Here is a 22,980-nt window from a genome sequence, read left to right on the forward strand (position 1 = left end):
CTCTAGCAGAGCCTCCCTGCCTGAGGGAGTTGTCGGCAAGGCATATTTGAGGAAACGGCGGGGGGAAGACATATCGAATTCCAGCATGTACCCCTGAAATACTACTTGAATGATACAGGGATCCACCTGTGAGCGAGCCCACTGATCGCTGAAATTTTTGAGACGGCCCCCCACCGTACCTGGCTTCACCTGTGGAGCCGCCGCGTCATGCTGTGGACTCAGAGGAAGCGAGAGAAGAATTATGATTCTGGGAACAGGCTGACTGGTGCAGCTTTTTCCCTCTTCCCTTGTCTCTGTACAGAAAGGAAGCGCCATTGACCCGCTTGCTTTTCTGAAGCCGAAAGGACTGTACCAGATAATACAGTGCTTTCTTAGTCTGTGAGGAAACTTGAGGTAAAAATATTTCTTCCCAGCTGTTGCTGCGGATACGAGGTCCCAGAGACCATCCCCAAATAATTCCTCACCCTTATAAGGCAGAATCTCTATGTGCCTTTTAAGGGCAGCATCACCTGTCCAGTGACAGGTCTCTAATACCCTCCTGACAGAATGGACATTACATTCATTTTGGATGCCAGCCAGCAAAATATCCCTCTGTGCATCCCTCATATATAAGACGACGTCTTTAATATGTTCTCATGTTAGCAAACTAGTATGTTTGACAGGGTCACCGACCACGCTGCAGCAGCACGCTCTGCAGGTTTCAGTCTAGTACCTGAGTGTGTAAATACAGACTTCAGGATAGCCTCCTGCTTTTTATCAACAGGTACCAAACCTATTTTGACAACCGTGTGAGCGCCTTATCCACCCTAGGGGATATCTCCCAGCGTAACTTATCCCCTGGCGGGAAAAGGTACGCCATCAGTAACTTTTTAGAAATTACCAGTTTCTTATCAGGGGGAACCCACGCTTTTCACACACTTCATTCATTCATCTGATGGGGGAACAAAACACTGCCTGCTTTTTCTCCCCAAACATAAAAACCCATTTTTTAGAGGTTAATGTCATAAATGTGTAACACATTTTTTATTGCCGGGATCAAGTCACGGATGTTCCTAGTGGATTGTGTATATGTCTCAACCTAGTCGACACTGGAGTCAGACTCCGTGTCGACATCTGTGTCTGCCATCTGAATGAGCGGCCGTTTTTGAGCCCCTGATGGCCTTTGAGACGCCTGGGCAGGCACGGGCTGAGAAGCCGGCTGTCCCACAGCTGTTACGTCATCCACCCTTTTATGTAAGGAGTTGACACTGTCGGTTAATACCTTTTACCTAACCATCCACTCTGGTGTCGGCCCCACAGGGGGCGACATCACACTTATCGGCATCTGCTCCGTCACTATATAAGCCTCCTCCTCAAACCTGTCGACACAGCTGTACCGACACACCGCACACACACAGGGAATGCTCTGACTGAGGACAGGACCCACAAAGCCCTTTGGGGAGACAGAGAGAGAGTATGCCAGCACACACCAGAGCGCTATATAATGTGGGGATTAACACTATAACTGAGTGAATTTTCCCCCATAGCTGCTTGTATATACAATATTGCGCCTAAATTTAGTGCCCCCCCTCTCTTTTTAACCCTTTGAGCCTGAAAACTACAGGGGAGAGCCTGGGGAGCTTTCTTCCAGTTGCACTGTGAAGAGAAATGGCGCCAGTGTGTCTGAGGGAGATAGCTCCGCCCCTTTTCCGCTGCCTATTCTCCCGCTTTTTCCTGGATTCTGGCAGGGGTATTTACCACATATATAGCCTCTGGGGCTATATATTGTGGTATTTTTGCCAGCCAAGGTGTTTTTATTGCTGCTCAGGGCGCCCCCCCCAGCGCCCTGCACCCTCAGTGACCGGAGTGTGAAGTGTGCATGAGGAGCAATGGCGCACAGCTGCAGTGCTGTGCGCTACCTTGGTGAAGACTGATGTCTTCTGCCGCCGATTTTCCGGACCTCTTCTTGCTTCTGGCTCTGTAAGGGGGACGGCGGCGCGGCTCCGGGACCGAACACCAAGGACTGGGCCTGCGGTCGATCCCTCTGGAGCTAATGGTGTCCAGTAGCCTAAGAAGCCCAATCCGGCTGCAAGCAGGCGAGTTCGCTTCTTCTCCCCTTAGTCCCTCGCTGCAGTGAGCCTGTTGCCAGCAGGTCTCACTGAAAATAAAAAACCTTATTCTATACTTTCTTTCTAGAGGCTCAGGAGAGCCCCTAGTGTGCATCCAACCTCGGCCGGGCACAAGATCTAACTGAGGCTTGGAGGAGGGTCATAGTGGGAGGAGCCAGTGCACACCAGGTAGTCATAAATCTTTCTAGAGTGCCCAGCCTCCTTCGGAGCCCGCTATTCCCCATGGTCCTTACGGAGTTCCCAGCATCCACTAGGACGTCAGAGAAAAGGATATTTGAATTCCATTTACCGGGAATTCTATTTTATTGGGTGTAGCCCAAACCCTTTCCATGAATTCTGCCCTCGTGAGGAGGCCCTGTTATTGTTTTGGGATGTTTAAACACAGGTGCCTTATTTTTAACCCAGGCTCTGCTGCCTCTGATTACAGACTAGCCTTTTCTGTTCTCATTTATTCATCTTATTCATTAAGCTGATACCTTTTACCTGTTCTTCGTATGCTGAAGTAGAGTATATAGAGCTTGCATCGTCTGATGATCATCATGTGTAGCCTGTGAAGTCGATGATTTATTTACATTTGGTTCATCAGCTTGTCTTATTGGAGAAGCTGTTAGGGATATACCGTAGGTAGGGAGCTGCATTTAGTAATAGTGAACCCTATTCCTCGTATTGAAGCTGTAAGAATTAACTTTTCAGCTAAACTGGACAAGGTCTGTGCAAACATCACCCCAATGGGTCTATCTATACCTGATATAGGTCAGGGATGTATTATACTGAACAGCAAACCATTTTACACATAAACCATCCTGTACCAGATCATAGAGGATAATACAGTTTTTGCAAAACAACATGATATGAGTGTTGGTGTTACTGTAAGTGTACCCACATCACTTTTGCCGCTCTTAGACATGATAAATAATCAGCACTTTCACAGTATACTACACAATTTGTGACTGTAACCACTTTATCTCTCTAAAGTGATATCAATCTGACCCTACCCATGCACCCGCATTGAGGATCAGAAGATCAAAAGAAAATTATTATTTTTTGTGTTGGGGATGCGCTACACCACTAGCAAAAAAATCAGAAGATCAACTGATAAACATATATTAAAGTCAGCAATCACACTAGCAGTCAGTCACATGTTATATATTAGTCATATGAGCATAATATCAACTACAAACACATTTTAAAGTATGTAGGAGTACATATTACTGAATTCTGTTCTATACAGATCTTAGCGTATTCAGACACAATGCGAAGAAAACCACAGTAATGTACACAGACTCATATGTAATAGGCACTAAACTTAAATATTCATACTAACAAAAGTAGATAGAAATTTTGTGCTGTATAACCCGTACTCAGTAGAGTGGGATACAGGGAGACTCACCTCACTTCCAAGATCGATCAATACGTTAGCGAACGCTGAGTGGATCCAGACGCTAACAGTGTACACTGCCGCTCCGGGAACTTAAAGTGAACACAGAAGCACTGTGCATACAGATGCACCGGTTATACAGACGCCTGTACTGTGACCGGGTCTCCTCGCGGTAGCGTTTAGTGAACACAGACGCAGCGGCCTATGCTGCGACCGAGACCCCTCATGGTAGCGTCTGAGACGGAAGTGAGGCAACAGTTCATGGCGGGAGACCAACGGAAACTGGTCATGAACTGGGGGGAGGGGCGACCAGAAGAGCGTCTGACTCCCCACCGCTGACATCAACCCTAGGGATCGCAGCCTCATGCTATTCCTGGTGCCTTATGATCCCTAAGGCTTAGTGCTGGAGCACCCGTGGTGGTAGTGCGCCAGCTACTGTTTGGCAGTCTCTTCCCAATACAGTGCGGCTGTGTTCGTATTCCCCTTCTAAGTAGAACTGATGCCTTATCTTCTTCCCGTGCTCCGGCCACAGCCTGGTAACGTCTGCTGGACCTGCTAGTACATCCGACACAGACGCCCACCGAGACAGCACTGTACCTGGGTAAGCGTTGTTGCGACCTGGCGGAGAGTTGTTGGAGCGACTCTTTCCCATATGCATATAAGACGCTGTTAGGAAAGATCACTCAAAAACCATAGTAAGACTATAAAAATAAAATAAGAAAGCTTAGGGCTGCCAAGAAACAGCAGCCCTCTGACCATGGTCCTGAAATCTTGTGATCGTTTGGTGCCAATTCGCTATCGCTCCATCATATCCCATTGTTATCCTGTGGATAACCTGTGGACCCAGCCGGAGAAAATACTAGTTTCGGCCCTCATTTAATAATAAATAGATCTCAATAACTGTTTCTAAAGCACCACTTGGGTACGGACCAAAACGTTGTGAACTCAAAGCATTTATTTATAAATATCAGTGGATAAAATACCTTATCAGAACAGAATTCTTTCAGTCCTTGTGCAATTTCTCCTAGATGACGCTCTCTCAGCTGTATCCTTCTTATGGTATGTTGCATGTCCGTCAGTAATAATTTGGCTTCTTCTTTGTTGTTGAATAGATTCAAAATTTCTTCCTGACAATTTCCCTTAAGAAAATTAAGTAAAGTAAAAAAAAAAAGTCTTGTATTCTAATGTCTTTTTAAAAAAAATGTAATTATGCATTTATTGACTGTTGTTAGTAATCAGGCTTTGTGACACGGGGAGATTTATCAAAGCTTGGAGAGATATACTGTAGAGTAGAGAGAGAGAGATAAAGTACTAACCATTCAGGTTCTGTCACGTTACAGGCTGTGTTTGAAAAATGACCAGAGTTGATTGGTTGGTTGGTACTTTATCTCTCTCCGTGTTATCTCTTTCCAAACTTTGATATACAGTATCTCCTCATTATGTAAACTTTTTTAAAGGTGCTACAGAGAAGTCTGTAAGAAAAATCACAAGCAACAAATAGCTCAGCATGCCACTATAAGCTTTCTCTACATAACCGGTCATTGCCCTAATTCCACAAATCTGCATATAGAAATTAGATTGCCTGGAAAATGGGCTGGCCAGGAAGTCATGCTGACATCTGCTCCTTGGCTGGTACAGTTTTCTTCTAGCACCCCTTTGATGATGCTCTCTGACCTTTCCACCGGGGAGCATCCATTCAGCAATCAAAGCAGATGGGACTCTCCACACAATGATTAGTGAATAGTTGGGTCTAGCCACCAATCAGAGTTCAGGATGGTGCCAGAAGACCTTTATGCAGGGATTTTTACGTGTCTAAACCTGGTCTGGCTGGGTAAGATCAGTGCAAAAAAAACCCCCACAATTGAATAACGCCCAGTAATCTCCCGTCACTTTAGATGGGGTATCATGCACTACAGGGTGCGTAAAAACAATTGAATTCCTCCAGTGTGTTATATTTGGATGCATTTGGTTGCATTTTTATTTTTTAAAGACACTTTGTTAATATCAAATTTACGTGGATACTTGCTAGCCAATCACACAAACTCCGTCCTTGCGCTGCTGCACTAACATTAAAAGCAATAATGATTTCTTTAAAATGCATTGACGGATTAAATATTGCATTATTTAACAGCAAAACCATAGGCAATCCATATTCTATTCTTAGCAGTACTTACAGTGACAGCACAGTCATGCACGTCCCACGTTCTCAACACTTTTTCCTGATCTTGTGTTTGGGTCCTGAAACCTTCCTGTAGCAGCATAACCACTTGGCGCAGGTGCCTTTGAGTTAGCACATAGCATACAATGTGGTCCATATAGTTCCTTGTGTCTGCTACACCTGCCATTTCTTTCAATAATAAGGTGTCTTTTTCCTGCAGCTAAAATGATAGATGAAAAATATTAAAGTTACAATGAGCTATTTACCCCCAAAAGCCATTAAATATTCAGGGGGAGATGTATCAATGTTGGAGAGAGATAAATAGGAGAGAGATAAAGTACCAAGCAATCAGCTCCTAACTGCCATTATTCAAATGCAGACTGTAACATGATAGAAGCTGATTGGTTGGTACTCAATCTCTCTCTTCACCTTATCTTTCCAAGGGTTGATATATCTCCTCCTCAGTGTTTTTAAATAACCTATGTTTGCGTGTTATAGACATATTTAAAATAAGCAGTCATGGCAGAAGCAAAGCAGTTGGTAATAATTTAGTTGACACTTAGCTATAATTGTACTCATAGATAGAGACCCGTTATCTAAGACGCACTTGGTGTTCCATCAGAGGGCTTGTCGCTCTATAGGAAAGTTCTGGAAACTGTTTTATCGAGCTCCAGAAAGCAAAACTTCCCAGAGCTTGTACCCAATAGACAACACCATCTACAGATGGCATCGTCTATAGAAGCCTATGGGCTCCTTTCTGGGGATCGGAGAAGCAGACTTCTTTGTCCCTCCCCCCCGCAACCTGCACATGTGCAGTAGGACTGAGTCATGAGTCCTCGTAAGTCATACATACAGCGGTAATAAATGCCTATGAATTTATTAAGTGTCAGAATGTATTGAATGCAATATGTGATGCCCCTTATATACTGAACCCACTGTCATGTAATCTGTATTCTTGTAGAATCCATGACTATTTGGTAAGAAGCAATAGGGGCCCTCTATGATAAATACATAGTGAAGAATAATATTTGCAGCCTTAAGTACACTATTAATAGAGCGCAGCATTGAAGTAGGATCCATACAGAGGGATTACCAGTTGTTCTGTTAATACACAATGTTCCTCCTTCAGCTGAGACTGCATTTCACTCAGTGGCAGCGGACTCTGTTGTTCTTTGTAAGATTTCTTTAACAGCTGTATCAGCTTTTCTACATACTGTTGTTCCATAATGTTTGCAGCTTCTTCTGCAGCTGATTTTCCATAACAAGACTTTGAGAATAACTGGCTCAATATCTCCTGCACATCCTTAACACAGTTATCAGCCTGCGCACAATGCAGATAAGAACAGTTATTTGCACATACTGTACATGACCAAAATCATCTGTAGAGCAACAAAAGACAACATCAGAATACAGAATACAGGGATTGGCTACTAGTTCATTTGAACATTGTTTATAGTGTCCAGAAAAACAATGATACATGTATTTAATTAAGAATATAATGGGTCCAAAACCTGTCAGATTCATGTCGTGTCACTCAATACAGATGTACTACAACGTTCATCTTTGTTACGCTGAATCACGCAGGGACGTGCAGTCCCTCTACTGTCAAACTCCCTGTCAAACTTCTGAGATATTATATATAAACTATTAGAATAATACAAAGAAGATAGTTATAAAATAAACATCTTCTTTCTTTATTGTAATCCTTTTTATAGCTAACACTCGGCAGCTTTGTGGAGATCCCTGGAGTTGTGGGGAGACAAGAGGTGAGGCAGCAACAGCTCTGCCTCGGTTCTATCCATCAGACACTGCTTTGCAGAGCTGGAGGTGTGGCCACACCATGGGCAGTAAGCTGCACAAAAAGGGAGCTTATAGAGGCATGCCTCTGAGTGTGGGGTATGGCCTTGTGCATGATGGACACTTGGATGTGTCATGTGATCGGGAAGTGCACTGAAGTCAGAGATCAGTCAGCAGCAGCAAAAGTAGACACAGGGATGCAGGTAGAAGACTCAATGGACACTGCAGCTTAGTGTAGTGAGGGGATACTTACTGTGGGTAGTGGGTGACACTGGCTCCCGGCATTCAGACCCATCCCCATGTGTGCCTCCACAGCCATTCACCTCACCGCACATCACTAATGGAATTAATGGTGCGATCGCTGGCTGCAAATAGTCACAGCCCAGCATGCCGTGCAGCATGCTGCATTTCAGCAAAGATAAACATGGCTACATCCGTATGCCAACCTAAGCAAGGTGGATCTTATGATTTTATTACATCTTTTTTTTAATGGTTAAATCAAGAAATATATATTTTTTTCATTATAGCCCCACTGTGGGTTATTAACAGCTGTGTTCGGAAATAAAGTGGGTCTTTCCAGTTCGGGTTTTGCTCGCTCACTCACTCACTCACTTGGCGGGATGTACTATGGTGTGGTGGAGAATTCCGCCACACTTCACCTACTTACTAATCGCGATTATTATAGCAAAGGACAGCTCTCACCGATAAGAGCTGTCCTTTGTGATGCCGGCTGCTGCTGTTGCTGGAGGAAAGGAGGCGGGTGTGACTCTGGGGAATGGAGGGACAGAGATGTCGGCTGCTCCCCCACTGCTGTCACCACAGGTTGCACCAATCAGCACAGCCTGGGGCCGTGAAAGGAGGTGCCTGTACAGCATGAAGATTGGAGGAGGAGGGCGGCTGGAGCAGGACATCCCGCGGGCGATGGCCGGGGCTCGGGGCCAGACGGAGCTACAGACAGAGGCCTCCTCCGCCCAGCGCCCAGAGGTACTCAGGGTGGGGAGCGGAGGGATCTGATTGGATCCCTCTGGATGGCTGCTGAAAGAAGCCCATAGGCTTCTATCCCTCCACAATGAAAATCAGTAGTACATCTGAAAATGCGGTTAAACTCCCCAAAATGGTGGTTTTACCGCATTTTCACTTTAGTACATCCCACCCACTCTCACTCACTCACTCACTCACTCACTCACTCACTCACTCACTCAATTAATTAATGTGGTGATGGTACACTGCAATCTACCCTATAGCCAGATTTATTAAAATATCTGCCACTGGATGTGCAAGCATATGAGAAAATACATGAATTTATTTGTGCCCTTTGAGGGAGGATGACTCAGTTGGGATGTATGGTAGCTGGGTGTACTAAATAGCATCATCACAGCTTCAGACACTGGGGAGGGCCATGAACAGCAAGCCATGAGGACGTGTTTAGCAGTGAAATGCGTCAAGACAGCCCATAGTACATATCTTTAGCAATTAAGTGAGTGGGAAGCGGGGTGGGGGTGGGGGGGGGTCTACTCTCCCATGGAAAACCCCCTCAAATTTGTGAGTTTTTCAGAAACTACAGGAGAGCCGGCACATATTACAAACTTAACAGTACAAACAGTTTATGTAATGGTTTATCTACAGGTATCATTTCATTCTTTAATCAGTGCTCTGTGGGGCAAACAATAATGCAGATATATGCGTTGTACATACTTTTAATCAATAATTGACAGTGTAACAATAAGTAAAGAGTTATGTCCATGGAATATATTCACCTGAACCCCATTGTAGGCATCAAGTATATTGTACACATGGATCTGTATGAGCAACTCTTGCCTTACATACTTAGCAGCTATAGTCCGTAAACGCACACTTTGGGAATCTTTATCAGTTGTAAATAATTTTGCTTCTCCTGATGACATTTCCTGCCAAGTGCAAAATATACATTATTCATCTTTCACAACAGAAATCTACACAAACAGGCATTAGTCATTGATTTTGCTGCAAAGTCAGATCTTTGAATGGTCTGTTTTCAAGGAAGAATACAAAAGGCACAATCACTGAAATTTAAACTAGAATGGTTAGTTTTTGGTGCAACTTTATGAGTAGTTCTTTATGCACCAACACATTGATGGTGCATAAGAGATGAGAGTGTTATACTCCCATTATATAAATCCCTAGTGAGGCCACATCTTAAATACTGTGCACAATTTTGGGCACCATACTACAAAAAGGATCTCCTGGAACTAGAAAAGGTTCAGAGGTGGCCGACCAAACTGGATAAGGGGATGGGGACGCTGGAATACGAGGAAAGGCTTGCTAGGCTAGGCATGTTTACACTGGAAAAGAGGAGATTAAGAGGGGACATGATTAACATTTACAAATATATAAGGGGACAATATACAGAGCTTGCGGAGGATCTGTTTTTGATAAGATCGGCACAGAGGACATGTGGACACCTGCTTAGGTTAGAGGAGAGGAGATTTTGTACACAGAGGCAAAAAATATTCTTCACAGTACGGACAATACGTGTTTGGAATTCCCTGCCTGAGAGAGTAGTAATGACAGACTCGGTCAATACTTTTAAGAATGGGCTAGATAAATTCCTAATGGATAAGGATATACAGGGTTATGGTTTGTAGATCACGCACTATAGTTAACAAAAGAGAAATAGATACAATGGCCGACATTCACAAGAGTTAAAATTAGTCCTAAAAATAATACAGTGCAGGAGACCAAAAATAGGTTGAACTCGGACAAATTGTCTTTTTTCAACCTCAGAAACTATGTTACTATGTTACATATCTTCCAACATAACCTATTTTCCTATACAATTATTTACTCAATACAGATTTAAGATGAAAAAATACCACTAGATAAATACTGTATAAATGGTATTTATAAAAGTGCAGCTGTATACGTATACTAGTATTTAAGACCTAACATTTGCCTGGTCACCAGCTAATGTGGCCATAATAAACCCTCATCCCCCTGTGTCTCACCAGTCCCATTCCTCAATGTTGTCATTAGTCTCAATCACTCAATGTGTTTTAACAGCCTTATGCACCCCCTGTATAACTCCAGCCTTATGCACCCCCTGTATAACTCCAGCCTTATGCCTCCCTTTGCCTCTTCAGACAAATCCCCCTGTATCTCTCCAGATTAATTTCACCTGATGTCTATTCAGCATCATGCCCTGCCATTTTCTCTCCAGTCTCATGTCTCCCTACGTCTCTCCAGCCTTTTTTGTTTCATCGCTGTCGCTCTTTCATCTTCATCCCATCTGTCTCATCTCTGTCCCCATCTTCCTCATCTCTGTCACCCCCATCTTCCTTTTCACTTACCTCTGCTCTTCCTCCCCCCCGTTAGACTGGTGGAAGTGTTTTTTTGGGTGGGGCCTTGGGTAGTGTTGCAGTTGGGGGTACAGTGGGAGAGTGCCAGCTCCAAGTGCTGACATGTGTCTTCTTCCACTTTCGCATCTCTGCACCTTTATACCCCAGCTCCATCTGTCACCCGGCCTTATATCTATCTCATCTTTCCCACCATCCCATGTCTGTCACACTCTTTCATCTCTGTCCACTTCTCTGTATTTCATTGCTGACCCAATTACTCCCCAGCCCAGAATCAGCCCCATAGAGTGTTTATGTGTTCAGGTGTACTTTGAGGTGGAAATAATGGAAATCACAGTATAACAATTTGTTTTAGCCTAGAGTTGTATACATTGTATACTATTTTTGAAGTTTTTAACATTTTGTATAAAAAACAAAGACAACCAATAAAATTACTGTAAAATGTAGCCAATTAAGCTTAGACTGTAATTGTGTTATAGTTTCATTTAACATATTTTGCCTCAATACAAATATTGTCGGACTGGGACATGAAGGGACTACCAGGGGATTGCAGTGGTAGCGTGTGGCCAGCCAGCCACAACTGAAGCATTGCCAGCCATTAAAGAGAACAGACACAATAGATACTTCAATGCATGGTCTGGGCCCTTTTACAAATATTTATATAGCAAATTCTAACAGCCATGCTTTATACTGTATATACTGTATACTGTAGTGAATGCACTATAGTCTTCGGAATGTAGTAAAATGTATAATAGTAGAGCACATAATGGTGATCCTGTCTACAGATGTTGCCCCACTAATCATTGCGGGCATCGCAGCAACAATTACATGCGCATGGGTGTGAACAGTCGCTCCTGCGATTACAGACTGTATTTCCTATGGATCACAGGTGCAACTACTTGCACATGCAAATAAACGGACACACTAGTTGCGCCAAACTTACAGCGTGTGCGAATAGTCACAGCCCTAATGTGTTATATATGTATATATACCACATTAATCCAATCTACATATGATTGGGGACCCCCGTACACACCAGCCCCTGTCTAAAACTGCATTAGGTCTAGTAAAAGTCAAATTCAAGCCATTGCAAAAAAAAAAAACAACAAAAAAAAAAGTTTCAATTATCTAAGTTATTATAACAGGGATGACTTAAGTGTTAGTGACATTCTTACTTTTCCATATGCTGTACTTTTCACACAAGAAAACATTAGATCTGTTCACCCAATTTTGATTGGCAGGAGGGCAAATTTTCCTGTAGTTTTTATGCAAACAAACCAAGCACCATATTCCTATTCTACCAGGTACCTGACCAGGGCCGGTGCTATGGTGTTTGGCGCCCCCCTGCAAACTATAAATTTATGCACTCCCATTCTTTATAAAGGGGCAGCACACATAACACCCCCTGTAGCAGTTACGCCTACACGTAATGCCCTCTGTACCAGTGTCGCTTACACATGTAACGCCCCCTGTAGCAGTGATGCTTACACACGTAATGCCCCCTGTACCAGTGACACTTACGCACGTAATGCCCCCCTCTTGCAGTGACACTTACACACGTAACACCCCCTGTAGCAGTGATGCTTACACATGTAACGCCCCCTGTAACAGTGACGCTTACACATGTAACGCCCCCCCCCTGTACCAGTGACGCTTACACGCAATGCCCCCTGTACAAGTGACGCTTACACACAACGCCCCCTGTAGCAGTTATGCTTACACACGTAACTCCCCCTGTACCAGTGACGCTTACACGCGTTGACACAGGAGTGTGAGTAGCTTCATACTATCCAGCTGATGTTTTTATTTATTTCTTTTTTTTATTCATTCTTCTTTTTTTTAGACCTGTATGTTTTTGATGTTGGGCCAACTTTTATACTTACCTTGTATGTGGATTTTGTAATATGACTTTTTGTATGGAATTTTTTATGGATTTTTAATCCAATAAATATTGTTTTTTTTATATCACTACGGACCTGAGTGCTCCGTTTTTTTGTGTAAAGAATTCCACCAGCTGTGTAAAGATACCTTTATGGGAGCAGCAACATATTACAAACCGTGAGTTCGGGTACACTATGTATTGAGTAGAATAATACCCCTCAAAAAGATACCTTGATGTGTTTCCTTCCCCTCCTCCTGCTGTGAGTGTTGGGGTACGCTTTTTAATATTGTAAGCTGTTTATTCCTTGGTAACACCACTAGACTGGTTTGCACTCCAGAGAGCGAAAGACACCAGATTGGACTTTAGAGGGATCAGGGCACTATTCAGTTAAAAGATACCTTGATGTGTACACTCCCTCTATCCATTGTGTGAGTGGGGTACGCCCTTGAATAGCTCCTAAAGTCTACATTCACATCCTCTGTTTTTTAAGGATATACTACACATTGTATTGTTTGTTGTTATATCTTTTTATATCTTGGTACACGTCCCGAATACATACCATCAGAGGAAGGACCTAGAACAACACCCCACAAAAAGATACCTTGATGTGTTTACTTCCACTCCTCTTGCTGTGAGTGTTGGGGTACACTTTCTAAATATTGTAAGCTGTTTATTCTTTGGTAACGTCACTAGACCGGTTTGCACCCCAGAGAGTGAAAGACACCAGATCAGACTTTTAAAGGGATAAGGGCACTATTCAGCTAAAGATACCTTGATGTGTATACTTCCTCTATCTTTTGTGTGAGTGGCGTACGCCCTTGAACAGCTCCTACAAGTCTATATGTTCATCTTTTGTTTTTCTTAAGAACATACTACACATTGTATTGTTTGTTGTTATATTTTTCCATATCGAGGCACACATTCTGGATACACACATACATATACAGTACACAGATACTGTATATACGCATGCACGCACGCACGCACACACACACACGCACACACACAATTTCACTCACTCTCCTTCCATCCACTTACCTAAAGAAGGCTGGCTGTAGCGTGTTATCCTCCTGTGTTGCAGGCTGCAGCCTGATCCTGTGCAGCTCCACCCCTTTTCCCAGCATAGCTCCACCCCCTTTTAGGCCCGCACACTGCTTGTCACAGGGGAGGGGAGAGGAGGCTTCATGCTGCCGGCACCGCTGCCTGTCATAGGGTGTGACAGGTGCTGCAGCCGGCAGCAGCAGGGACAGCAGCTCAGCACAGGGTAGCAGAGCAGGGAGCGCGCCTCTCCAGCCTGGCGCCTCCCTGCACTGCATCCCTTTGCTGAGCAGCTAGTGCAGGGCCTGTACCTTACCCTTTAATAAAGTAATGTATAATTTGAGTGTACAGCCTTGGAACTTGACATTAGAGGAGGGGTGGGGCCCTCAGACAGTGGGGCCCAACAGGGATTTCCCTTGTATCCCTGTGGGCCAGACCAACCCTGGGTAAAAGAACAATAATACTAACAACAACAACAACAACAACAACAACAACAACAACAACAGGTTTGATGCCTCCAAGATAGGTAAAGTAGAGCATATTTTACCCTGGTTCAAATAACTATCATCTCTAATACTTACAATGGGACTTTGATAAGTTGGCCCTTAACACTTTAATATTTACTTATATGTCTTACCAATGGAATTTTTCTTATAAATTGCCAAATAATAAACAGCCATGTTGCTTCATTTATTTGCCTGAAAATGTGCTTCATACATAACTGGCATATGCAATTACTAGCCTACAGTTCTCAGAGATACAGAAACATCTTGTACATGCTAATGTCTACCATCTTCTTAGTTACTGTGGTGGTGGTGGTGGCAGCAGCCTCCTCCACATCTTATACCTCTGTGATAATACTACTGATATTACAAAGTATTTTCAGCGATAAGTAGTCAATATGCCAAAATCACAATGTTAATACTTATGATTTCAACATTGTTAAAATGTCAACATTGAACATGTTGGTATATGCATAGTATCAACATGTTCACAATGTCGACATGTGACGTATCAACATGTAAAATGCAGACATTCTGCATAGACTGGCAGCAGTTAGGGTTAGGCTGTGGGAGGGGAGGGTTAGGGTTAGGCTACGAGAGGGTTAGTTAAGGTTATGCTGCGTGAGGTGAGGTTAGGGTGTAGGAGAGGAGGGTTAGGGTAAGGCTGCAGAAGGGAATGGTTAGGGTTAGGCTGCAGGAGGTGAGGTTAGGGTTAGGCTGCAGGAGGGGATGGTTAGGGTTAGGCTGCAGGAGGTGAGGCTAGGGTTAGGCTGCAGGAGGGGATGGTTAGGATTAGGCTGCAGGAGGTGAGGTCAGGGTTAGGCTGCAAGAGGGGATTGTTAGGGTTAGGCTGCAGGAGGTGAGGTTAGGGTTAGGCTGCAGGAGGGTATTGTTAGGGTTAGGCTGCAGGAGGTGAGGTTAGGGTTAGGCTGCAGGAGGGGATTGTTAGGGTTAGGCTGCAGGAGGGGATTGTTAGGGTTAGGCTGCAGGAGGTGAGGTTAGGGTTAGGCTGCAGGAGGGGATGGTTAGGGTTAGGCTGCAGGAGGTGAGGTTAGGGTTAGGCTGCAGGAGGTGAGGTTAGGGTTAGGCTGCAGGAGGGGATGGTTAGGGTTAGGCTGCAGGAGGTGAGGTTAGGGTTAGGCTGCAAAAGGGGATGGTTAGGGTTAGGCTGCAGGAGGTGAGGTTAGGGTTAGGCTGCAGGAGGGGATTGTTAGGGTTAGGCTGCAGGAGTTGAGGTTAGGGTTAGGCTGCAGGAGGGGATGGTTAGGGTTAGGCTGCAGGAGGGGATGGTTAGGGTTAGGCTGCAGGATGGTGTGGTTAGGGTTAGGCTGCAGGAGGTGAGGTTAGGGTTAAGTTGTGGGAGAGGATCGTTGGGGTTAGAGTGTGGGAGGAGAGGATTACGTTTAGGCTGTGAGAGTTGAAGTTAGAGTTAGGCTGCAGGAGTGGAGGTTAGGGTTAGGGTGTAAGAGGGGAGGGTTAGGGGTTAGGTAGCAGGACGGGACAGATTGGGTTAGGCTGCAGAAGGGGACGGTTAAGGTTAGGGTGTGGGAGAGGAGGGTTAGTGTTAGGCTACGGGAGTGGAAGTTAGGGTTAGGCTATGGGAGGGGAGAGTTAGGGTTAGGCTGTGGTAGTGGAAGTTAAGGTTAGGCTATGGGAGGGGAGAGTTAGGGTTTGAATGCAGGAGAGGAGGTTAGGGTTAGGCTGCGGGAGGGGAGGGTTTGCGTTAGGCTGCGGTAGTGGAAGTTAGGGTTTGAATGCAGGAGGGGAGGTTAGGGTTAGGCACTAGGGGGAGGGTTAGTGGTTAGGTATACTCACTGTCAGAAGTGCCTCTGTAGCCGCTGAAACCACTATACCAAGTACAGTAAGTCATGGCTAGACCATCAGGGACGTTTTGTTGACATTCTAATTATGTCGACATTTTATCAGTGTTGACATAATGAATGTTAACCTGGTCAATATCATTGCAAGGCAAGCATGTCGACATGCTGTATGTTGACATTCTTCTATCAACATTATGAATTTTGACATAATGAGAACATGTACCATACCCCTTCAGCGTACCTGAGACTTGTCACGATGCAGCTGCTGATAAACTGATTGCATTTTCACCGCCACTTCCTCTATGGCAGCCGTGACATCTCTGGTGAAGTAGTTTGCAGGTATGACTGTATCCGGGTCCAGCCCCATTCGCTTTGCTTCCTCTTGATGCTTCTCACACAGTGCTTTCAGAGCAGTTCTGTGCACATCAGTAAGCTCCTTTATGAGTTTGTCCCATTCAAAGCTCATATTCTGGTCATTTACCAGCTGCTTCTGTGATGAAACAAAATGCAAATCATGAAGCTGTCTAGTTAATGAATCCTATCATAGCCGACTCAGTACTCACCAGTTCCAGTGCCGTAATCTGTATACTTTACATCCACCTTGGGGCTCTTACTCGCAATGGCTTGGAATTTGGCAAAGTGAAATGAAAAAAGGTCTGTTTAACTCTAATGCAAGTGTCCGCAGCTATACGGAGTTGCATGGATCTCTGCGGCTGCACCCCCTGTCTGTGGGAACAGCTGTAATCACTAGTACCAGCCACTTGCCCTGCGATGGGCGGCCCCCAACATGCGATTGCAAGAGTAGCAGAAACTGCTAAAAAGCACAATCTGCTACTCTTACTGAATTAGGCCCTATGCCATATAAAAAAGGGGGGCATATCAGGTATAGGATGGTTTGTCGTTGAGGCAGCTGAGCCAGGGCGCCCTCAGCGTATGTATAAAACAGGCCCTGGGCACAGCACATAAGTAGGCACTAACAGTGTCGGACTGGAGCATGAAGGGTCCACCGGGGGGTATGCAGTGGTAGGGGCCCATGATTAGAGGTGTGGCCAGCCTCCAAAGGGGGTGTGGCCAGCCACCACAGAGGTTTGGCTAACCATTATAGAGTACCTGGTCTGGACTCCTTGATAATTTAGCACTTTCTCTGACGTCCTAGTGGATGCTGGGAACTCCGAAAGGACCATGGGGAATAGCGGGCTCCGAAGGAGGCTGGGCACTCTAGAAAGATTTAGGACTACCTGGTGTGCACTGGCTCCTCCCACTATGACCCTCCTCCAAGCCTCAGTTAGATTTTGTGCCCGGCCGAGGTTGGATGCACACTAGGGGCTCTCCTGAGCTCTTAGAAGAAAGATAGTCTTAGGTTTATTATTTTCAGTGAGACCTGCTGGCAACAGGCTCACTGCAGCGAGGGACTAAGGGGAGAAGAAGCGAACTCGCCTGCTTGCAGCCGGATTGGGCTTCTTAGGCTACTGGACACCATTAGCTCCAGAGGGATCGACCGCAGGCCCAGCCTTGATGTTCGGTCCCGGAGCCGCGCCGCCGTCCCCCTTACAGAGCCAGAAGCAAGAAGATGGTCCGGAAAATCGGCGGCATGAAGACATCAGTCTTCACCAAGGTAGCGCACAGCACTGCAGCTGTGCGCCATTGCTCCTCTCACACTTCACACTCCGGTCACTGAGGGTGCAGGGCGCTGGGAGGGGGCGCCCTGAGGCAGCAATAAAAACACCTTGGCTGGCAAAAATACCTCAATATATAGCCCCAGGGGCTATATACGAGGTAAATACCCCTGCCAGATTCCATAAAAAAGCGGGAGAATAGGCAGCGGAAAAGGGGCGGAGCTATCTCCCTCAGCACACTGGGCGCCATTTTCCCTCACAGTTCCGCTGGAAGGAAGCTCCCTGGCTCTCCCCTGCAGACTACTCTACAGAAAAGGGTAAAAAAGAGAGAGGGGGGGCATTTAATTTGGCGCAGTATATAGTTTATATTAAAAAGCAGCTATAAGGGACATAACTCAGTTAGTCCCTGCCTTATATAGCGCTCTGGTGTGTGCTGGCATACTCTCACTCTGTCCCCCCAAAGGGCTTTTGTGGGTCCTGTCCTCTATATAGAGCATTCCCTGTGTGTGTGGAGTGTGTCGGTACGGCTGTGTCGACATGTTTGATGAGGATAATGAGGTGGAGGCGGAGCAGATGCCTTTAGAAGGGATGTCACCCCCTGGGGGGCAGACACCTGAGTGGATGTGCTTATGGAAAGAAATGAGTGCACGTATAGACTCATTACATAAGAAATTTGATGACATGCCGACTGCGGGACAGCCGAGTTCTCAGCTCGTGCCTGTCCAGGTGTCTCAAAAGTCATCAGGGGCTCTGAAACGCCCGCTATCTCAGATGGCACAAGTAGATGTCGACACGGATACTGACACCAGTGTCGACGACGATGAGTCAAATTTAATGCCCATTAAGGCCATTCACTGCATGATTGAGGCAATGAAAGAGGTGTTAAATATTTCTGATTTACATCCAGGTACCACAAAAAAGGGTATTATGTTTGGGGAGAAAAAACTACCTGTAGTTTTTCCCCCGTCAGATGAATTAAATGAAGTGTGTGAAGAAGCGTGGGCTTCCCCTGATAAGAAATTGGTAATTCCTAAGAAGGTACTAATGGCGTTCCCTTTCCCGCCAGAGGATAGGTTACGTTGGGAAACACCTCCTAGGGTAGATAAAGCGCTCACACGTTTGTCTAAAAAGGTGGCACTACCGTCTCAGGATACGGCTGCCCTTAAGGAACCTGCTGATAGAAAGCAGGAGGCGATCCTGAAGTCTGTATATACACACTCAGGCATTATACTTAGACCAGCTATTGCGTCAGCATGGATGTGCAGTGCTGCCGCTGCGTGGTCGGATAAACTGTCAGAAAATATTGACACACTAGACAGAGACACGATTCTGCTAACAATTGACCATATCAAAGACTCAGTCTTATATATGAGAGATGCACAGAGGGAAGTCTGCCGGCTGGCATCTAAAATAAGTGCATTGTCCATCTCTGCTAGGAGATGCTTATGGACTCGCCAGTGGACTGGAGATGCAGATTCCAAAAGGCACATGGATGTTTTGCCTTATAAGGGGGAGGAATTATTTGGGGATGGTCTCTCCGACCTAGTTTCCACAGCAACGTCTGGGAAGTCAGCATTTTTACCCCATGTCCCCTCACAGCCTAAGAAGGCGCCATTTTATCAGGTTCAGTCCTTTCGGACCCAGAAAAACAAGCGGGGAAAAGGAGGGTCTTTTCTCTCTAGGGGCAGAGGTAGGGGAAAAAGGCTGCAACAAACAGCAGGTTCCCAGGAGCAAAAGTCCTCCCCCGATTCCTCTTCCGAGTCCGCCGCATGACGGTGGGGCTCCACAGGCGGAGCCAGGTACGGTGGGGGCCCGCCTCATGAATTTCAGCGATCAGTGGGCTCGCTCACAGGTGGATCCCTGGATCCTTCAAATAGTATCTCAGGGGTACAAGCTGGAATTCGAGGCGGCTCCACCCCACTGGTTCCTAAAATCTGCCTTGCCGATTGCTCCCTCAGACAGGGAGGCGGTGCTAGCAGCGATTCACAAGCTGTATTCCCAGCAGGTGATAATCAAGGTACCCCTACTTCAACAAGGCCGGGGTTACTATTCCACACTATTTGTGGTGCCGAAACCGGACAGTTCGGTGAGACCCATTTTAAATTTGAAATCCTTGAACACATACATAAAAAAATTCAAGTTCAAGATGGAATCGCTCAGGGCGGTTATTGCAAGCCTGGACGAGGGCGATTACATGGTATCCCTGGACATCAAGGATGCTTACCTGCATGTCCCCATTTACCATCCTCACCAGGAGTACCTCAGATTTGTGGTACAGGATTGCCATTACCAATTCCAGACGCTGCCGTTTGGACTCTCCACGGCACCGAGGGTATTTACCAAGGTTATGGCGGAAATGATGATACTCCTTCGAAAAAAGGGAGTTTTAATTATCCCATACTTGGACGATCTCCTAATAAAGGCACGATCCAAGGAACAGTTGTTAGTGGGAGTAGCACTATCTCAGGAAGTGCTGCGCCAGCACGGCTGGATTCTGAATATCCCAAAGTCACAGCTGGTCCCCACGACACGTCTAATGTTCCTGGGAATGATTCTGGACACAGTCCAGAAAAAAGTGTTTCTCCCGGAGGAGAAAGCCAGGGAGTTGTCTTCTCTAGTCAGAGACCTCCTAAAACCAAAACAGGTATCGATGCATCACTGCACGCGGGTCCTGGGAAAGATGGTAGCTTCTTACGAAGCAATTCCATTCGGCAGTTTCCATGCCAGTATTTTCAGTGGGACCTGTTGGACAAGTGGTCCGGATCGCATCTTCAGATGCATCGCTTGATAACCCTGTCCCCAAGAACCAGGGTGTCTCTTCTGTGGTGGCTGCAGAGTGCTCATCTTTGGGAGGGCCGCAGATTCGGCATACAGGACTGGGTCCTGGTGACCACGGATGCCAGCCTACGAGGCTGGGGGGCAGTCACAAAGGGAAGGAACTTCCAAGGACTATGGTCAAGTCAGGAGACTTCCCTTCACATAAATATTCTGGAACTAAGGGCCATTTACAATGCCCTAAGTCACAGAAGTCTTCCAAATGATTGTAAATCAGTGGGGTCGTCCACAGGTGGACATGATAGCGTCCCGCCTAAACAAAAAACTAGAGAGGTATTGCGCCAGGTCAAGAGACCCTCAGGCGATAGCTGTGGACGCTCTAGTGACACCGTGGGTGTACCAGTCAGTTTATGTGTTCCCTCCTCTACCTCTCATACCAAAGGTATTGAGAAAAATAAGAAAGCGAGGTGTAAACACAATTCTCGTGGTTCCGGATTGGCCAAGAAGAGCGTGGTACCCGGAACTTCAAGAGATGATCTCAGAGGACCCGTGGTCTCTGCCGCTCAGACAAGACCTGCTACAGCAGGGGCCCTGTCTGTTCCAAGACTTACCGCGGCTGCATTTGACGGCATGGCGGTTGAACGCCGGATCCTGAAGGAAAAGGGCATTCCGGAGGAAGTCATTCCTACGCTTATTTAAGCTAGGAAAGAGGTTACAGCAAATCATTATCACCGCATATGGCGGTAGTATGTTGCATGGTGTGAGGCCGAAAAGGCCCCAACAGAGGAATTTCAACTAGGTCGATTTCTGCATTTCCTGCAAGCAGGAGTTAATATGGGCCTAAAACTAGGCTCCATTAAAGTACAGATCTCGGCTCTGTCAATTTTCTTTCAAAAAGAACTAGCTTCAGTACCTGAAGTTCAGACATTTGTGAAAGGAGTGCTGCATATTCAGCCCCCATTTGTGCCTCCTGTGGCACCTTGGGATCTCAACGTGATTTGAGTTTCTTAAAATCACATTGGTTTGAGCCACTAAAAACCGTGGATCAGAAATATCTCACGTGGAAAGTGGTCATGTTATTGGCTTTGGCTTCAGCCAGGCGTGTGTCAGAATTGGCGGCTTTATCATGTAAAAGCCCTTATCTGATTTTCCATATGGATAGGGCAGAATTGAGGACTCGTCCCCAATTTCTCCCAAAGGTGGTGTCAGCGTTTCACCTGAACCAGCCTATTGTGGTGCCTGCGGCTACTAGGGACTTGGAGGACTCCAAGTTGCTAGACGTTGTCAGGGCCCTGAAAATATATGTTTCCAGGACGACTGGAGTCAGAAAATCTGACTCGCTGTTTATCCTGTATGCACCCAACAAGCTGGGTGCTCCTGCTTCTAAGCAGACTATTGCTCGCTGGATTTGTAGTACAATTCAGCTTGCTCATTCTGTGGCAGGCCTGCCACAGCCAAAATCTGTAAATGCCCATTCCACTAGGAAGGTGGGCTCATCTTGGGCGGCTGCCCGAGGGGTCTCGGCTTTAAAATTTTGCCGAGCAGCTACTTGGTCAGGGGCAAACACGTTTGCAAAATTCTACAAATTTGATACCCTGGCTGAGGAGGACCTGAAGTTCTCTCATTCGGTGCTGCAGAGTCATCCGCACTCTCCCACCCGTTTGGGAGCTTTGGTATAATCCCCATGGTCCTTTCGGAGTTCCCAGCATCCACTAGGACGTCAGAGAAAAATAAGAATTTACTTACCGATAATTCTATTTCTCATAGTCCGTAGTGGATGCTGGGGACTCCGAAAGGACCATGGGGAATAGCGGCTCCGCAGGAGACTGGGCACAAAGTAAAAGCTTTAGGACTAGCTGGTGTGCACTGGCTCCTCCCCCTATGACCCTCCTCCAAGCCTCAGTTAGGATACTGTGCCCGGACGAGCGTACACAATAAGGAAGGATTTTGAATCCCGGGTAAGACTCATACCAGCCACACCAATCACACCGTACAACTTGTGATCTGAACCCAGTTTACAGCATGATAACAGAAGGAGCCTCTGAAAAGATGGCTCACAACAACAATAACCCGATTTTTGTAACAATAACTATGTACAAGTCATGCAGACAAACCGCACTTGGGATGGGCGCCCAGCATCCACTACGGACTATGAGAAATAGAATTATCGGTAAGTAAATTCTTATTTTCTCTAACGTCCTAGTGGATGCTGGGGACTCCGAAAGGACCATGGGGATTATACCAAAGCTCCCAAACGGGCGGGAGAGTGCGGATGACTCTGCAGCACCGAATGAGAGAACTCCAGGTCCTCCTCAGCCAGGGTATCAAATTTGTAGAATTTAGCAAACGTGTTTGCCCCTGGCCAAGTAGCTGCTCGGCAAAGTTGTAAAGCCGAGACCCCTCGGGCAGCCGCCCAAGATGAGCCCACTTTCCGTGTGGAATGGGCTTTTACAGATTTTGGCTGTGGCAGGCCTGCCACAGAATGTGCAAGCTGAATTGTACTACAAATCCAACGAGCAATCGTCTGCTTAGAAGCAGGAGCACCCAGCTTGTTGGGTGCATACAGGATAAAC

General features: G+C 46.0%; 1 protein-coding gene across 1 annotated transcript in view; it reads right to left on the reverse strand.

Moving 5' to 3' along the window:
• The window catches only part of LOC134965294 (uncharacterized), a 282,440-nt gene that overhangs the window by 77,785 nt on the left and 181,675 nt on the right, over positions 1-22,980 (reverse strand). The window contains exons 27-31 of the mRNA XM_063941773.1: positions 16,258-16,506; positions 9,199-9,348; positions 6,738-6,965; positions 5,661-5,864; positions 4,470-4,625 (exon numbers count right to left, since the gene is read on the reverse strand). Of these exons, the coding sequence (XP_063797843.1) occupies positions 4,470-4,625; positions 5,661-5,864; positions 6,738-6,965; positions 9,199-9,348; positions 16,258-16,506 (987 nt within the window). The remainder of the gene's footprint in view (positions 1-4,469; positions 4,626-5,660; positions 5,865-6,737; positions 6,966-9,198; positions 9,349-16,257; positions 16,507-22,980) is intronic.

Source organism: Pseudophryne corroboree, chromosome 10 (genome assembly GCF_028390025.1).
Source record: "Pseudophryne corroboree isolate aPseCor3 chromosome 10, aPseCor3.hap2, whole genome shotgun sequence".
Taxonomy (NCBI): Eukaryota; Metazoa; Chordata; class Amphibia; order Anura; family Myobatrachidae; genus Pseudophryne; species Pseudophryne corroboree.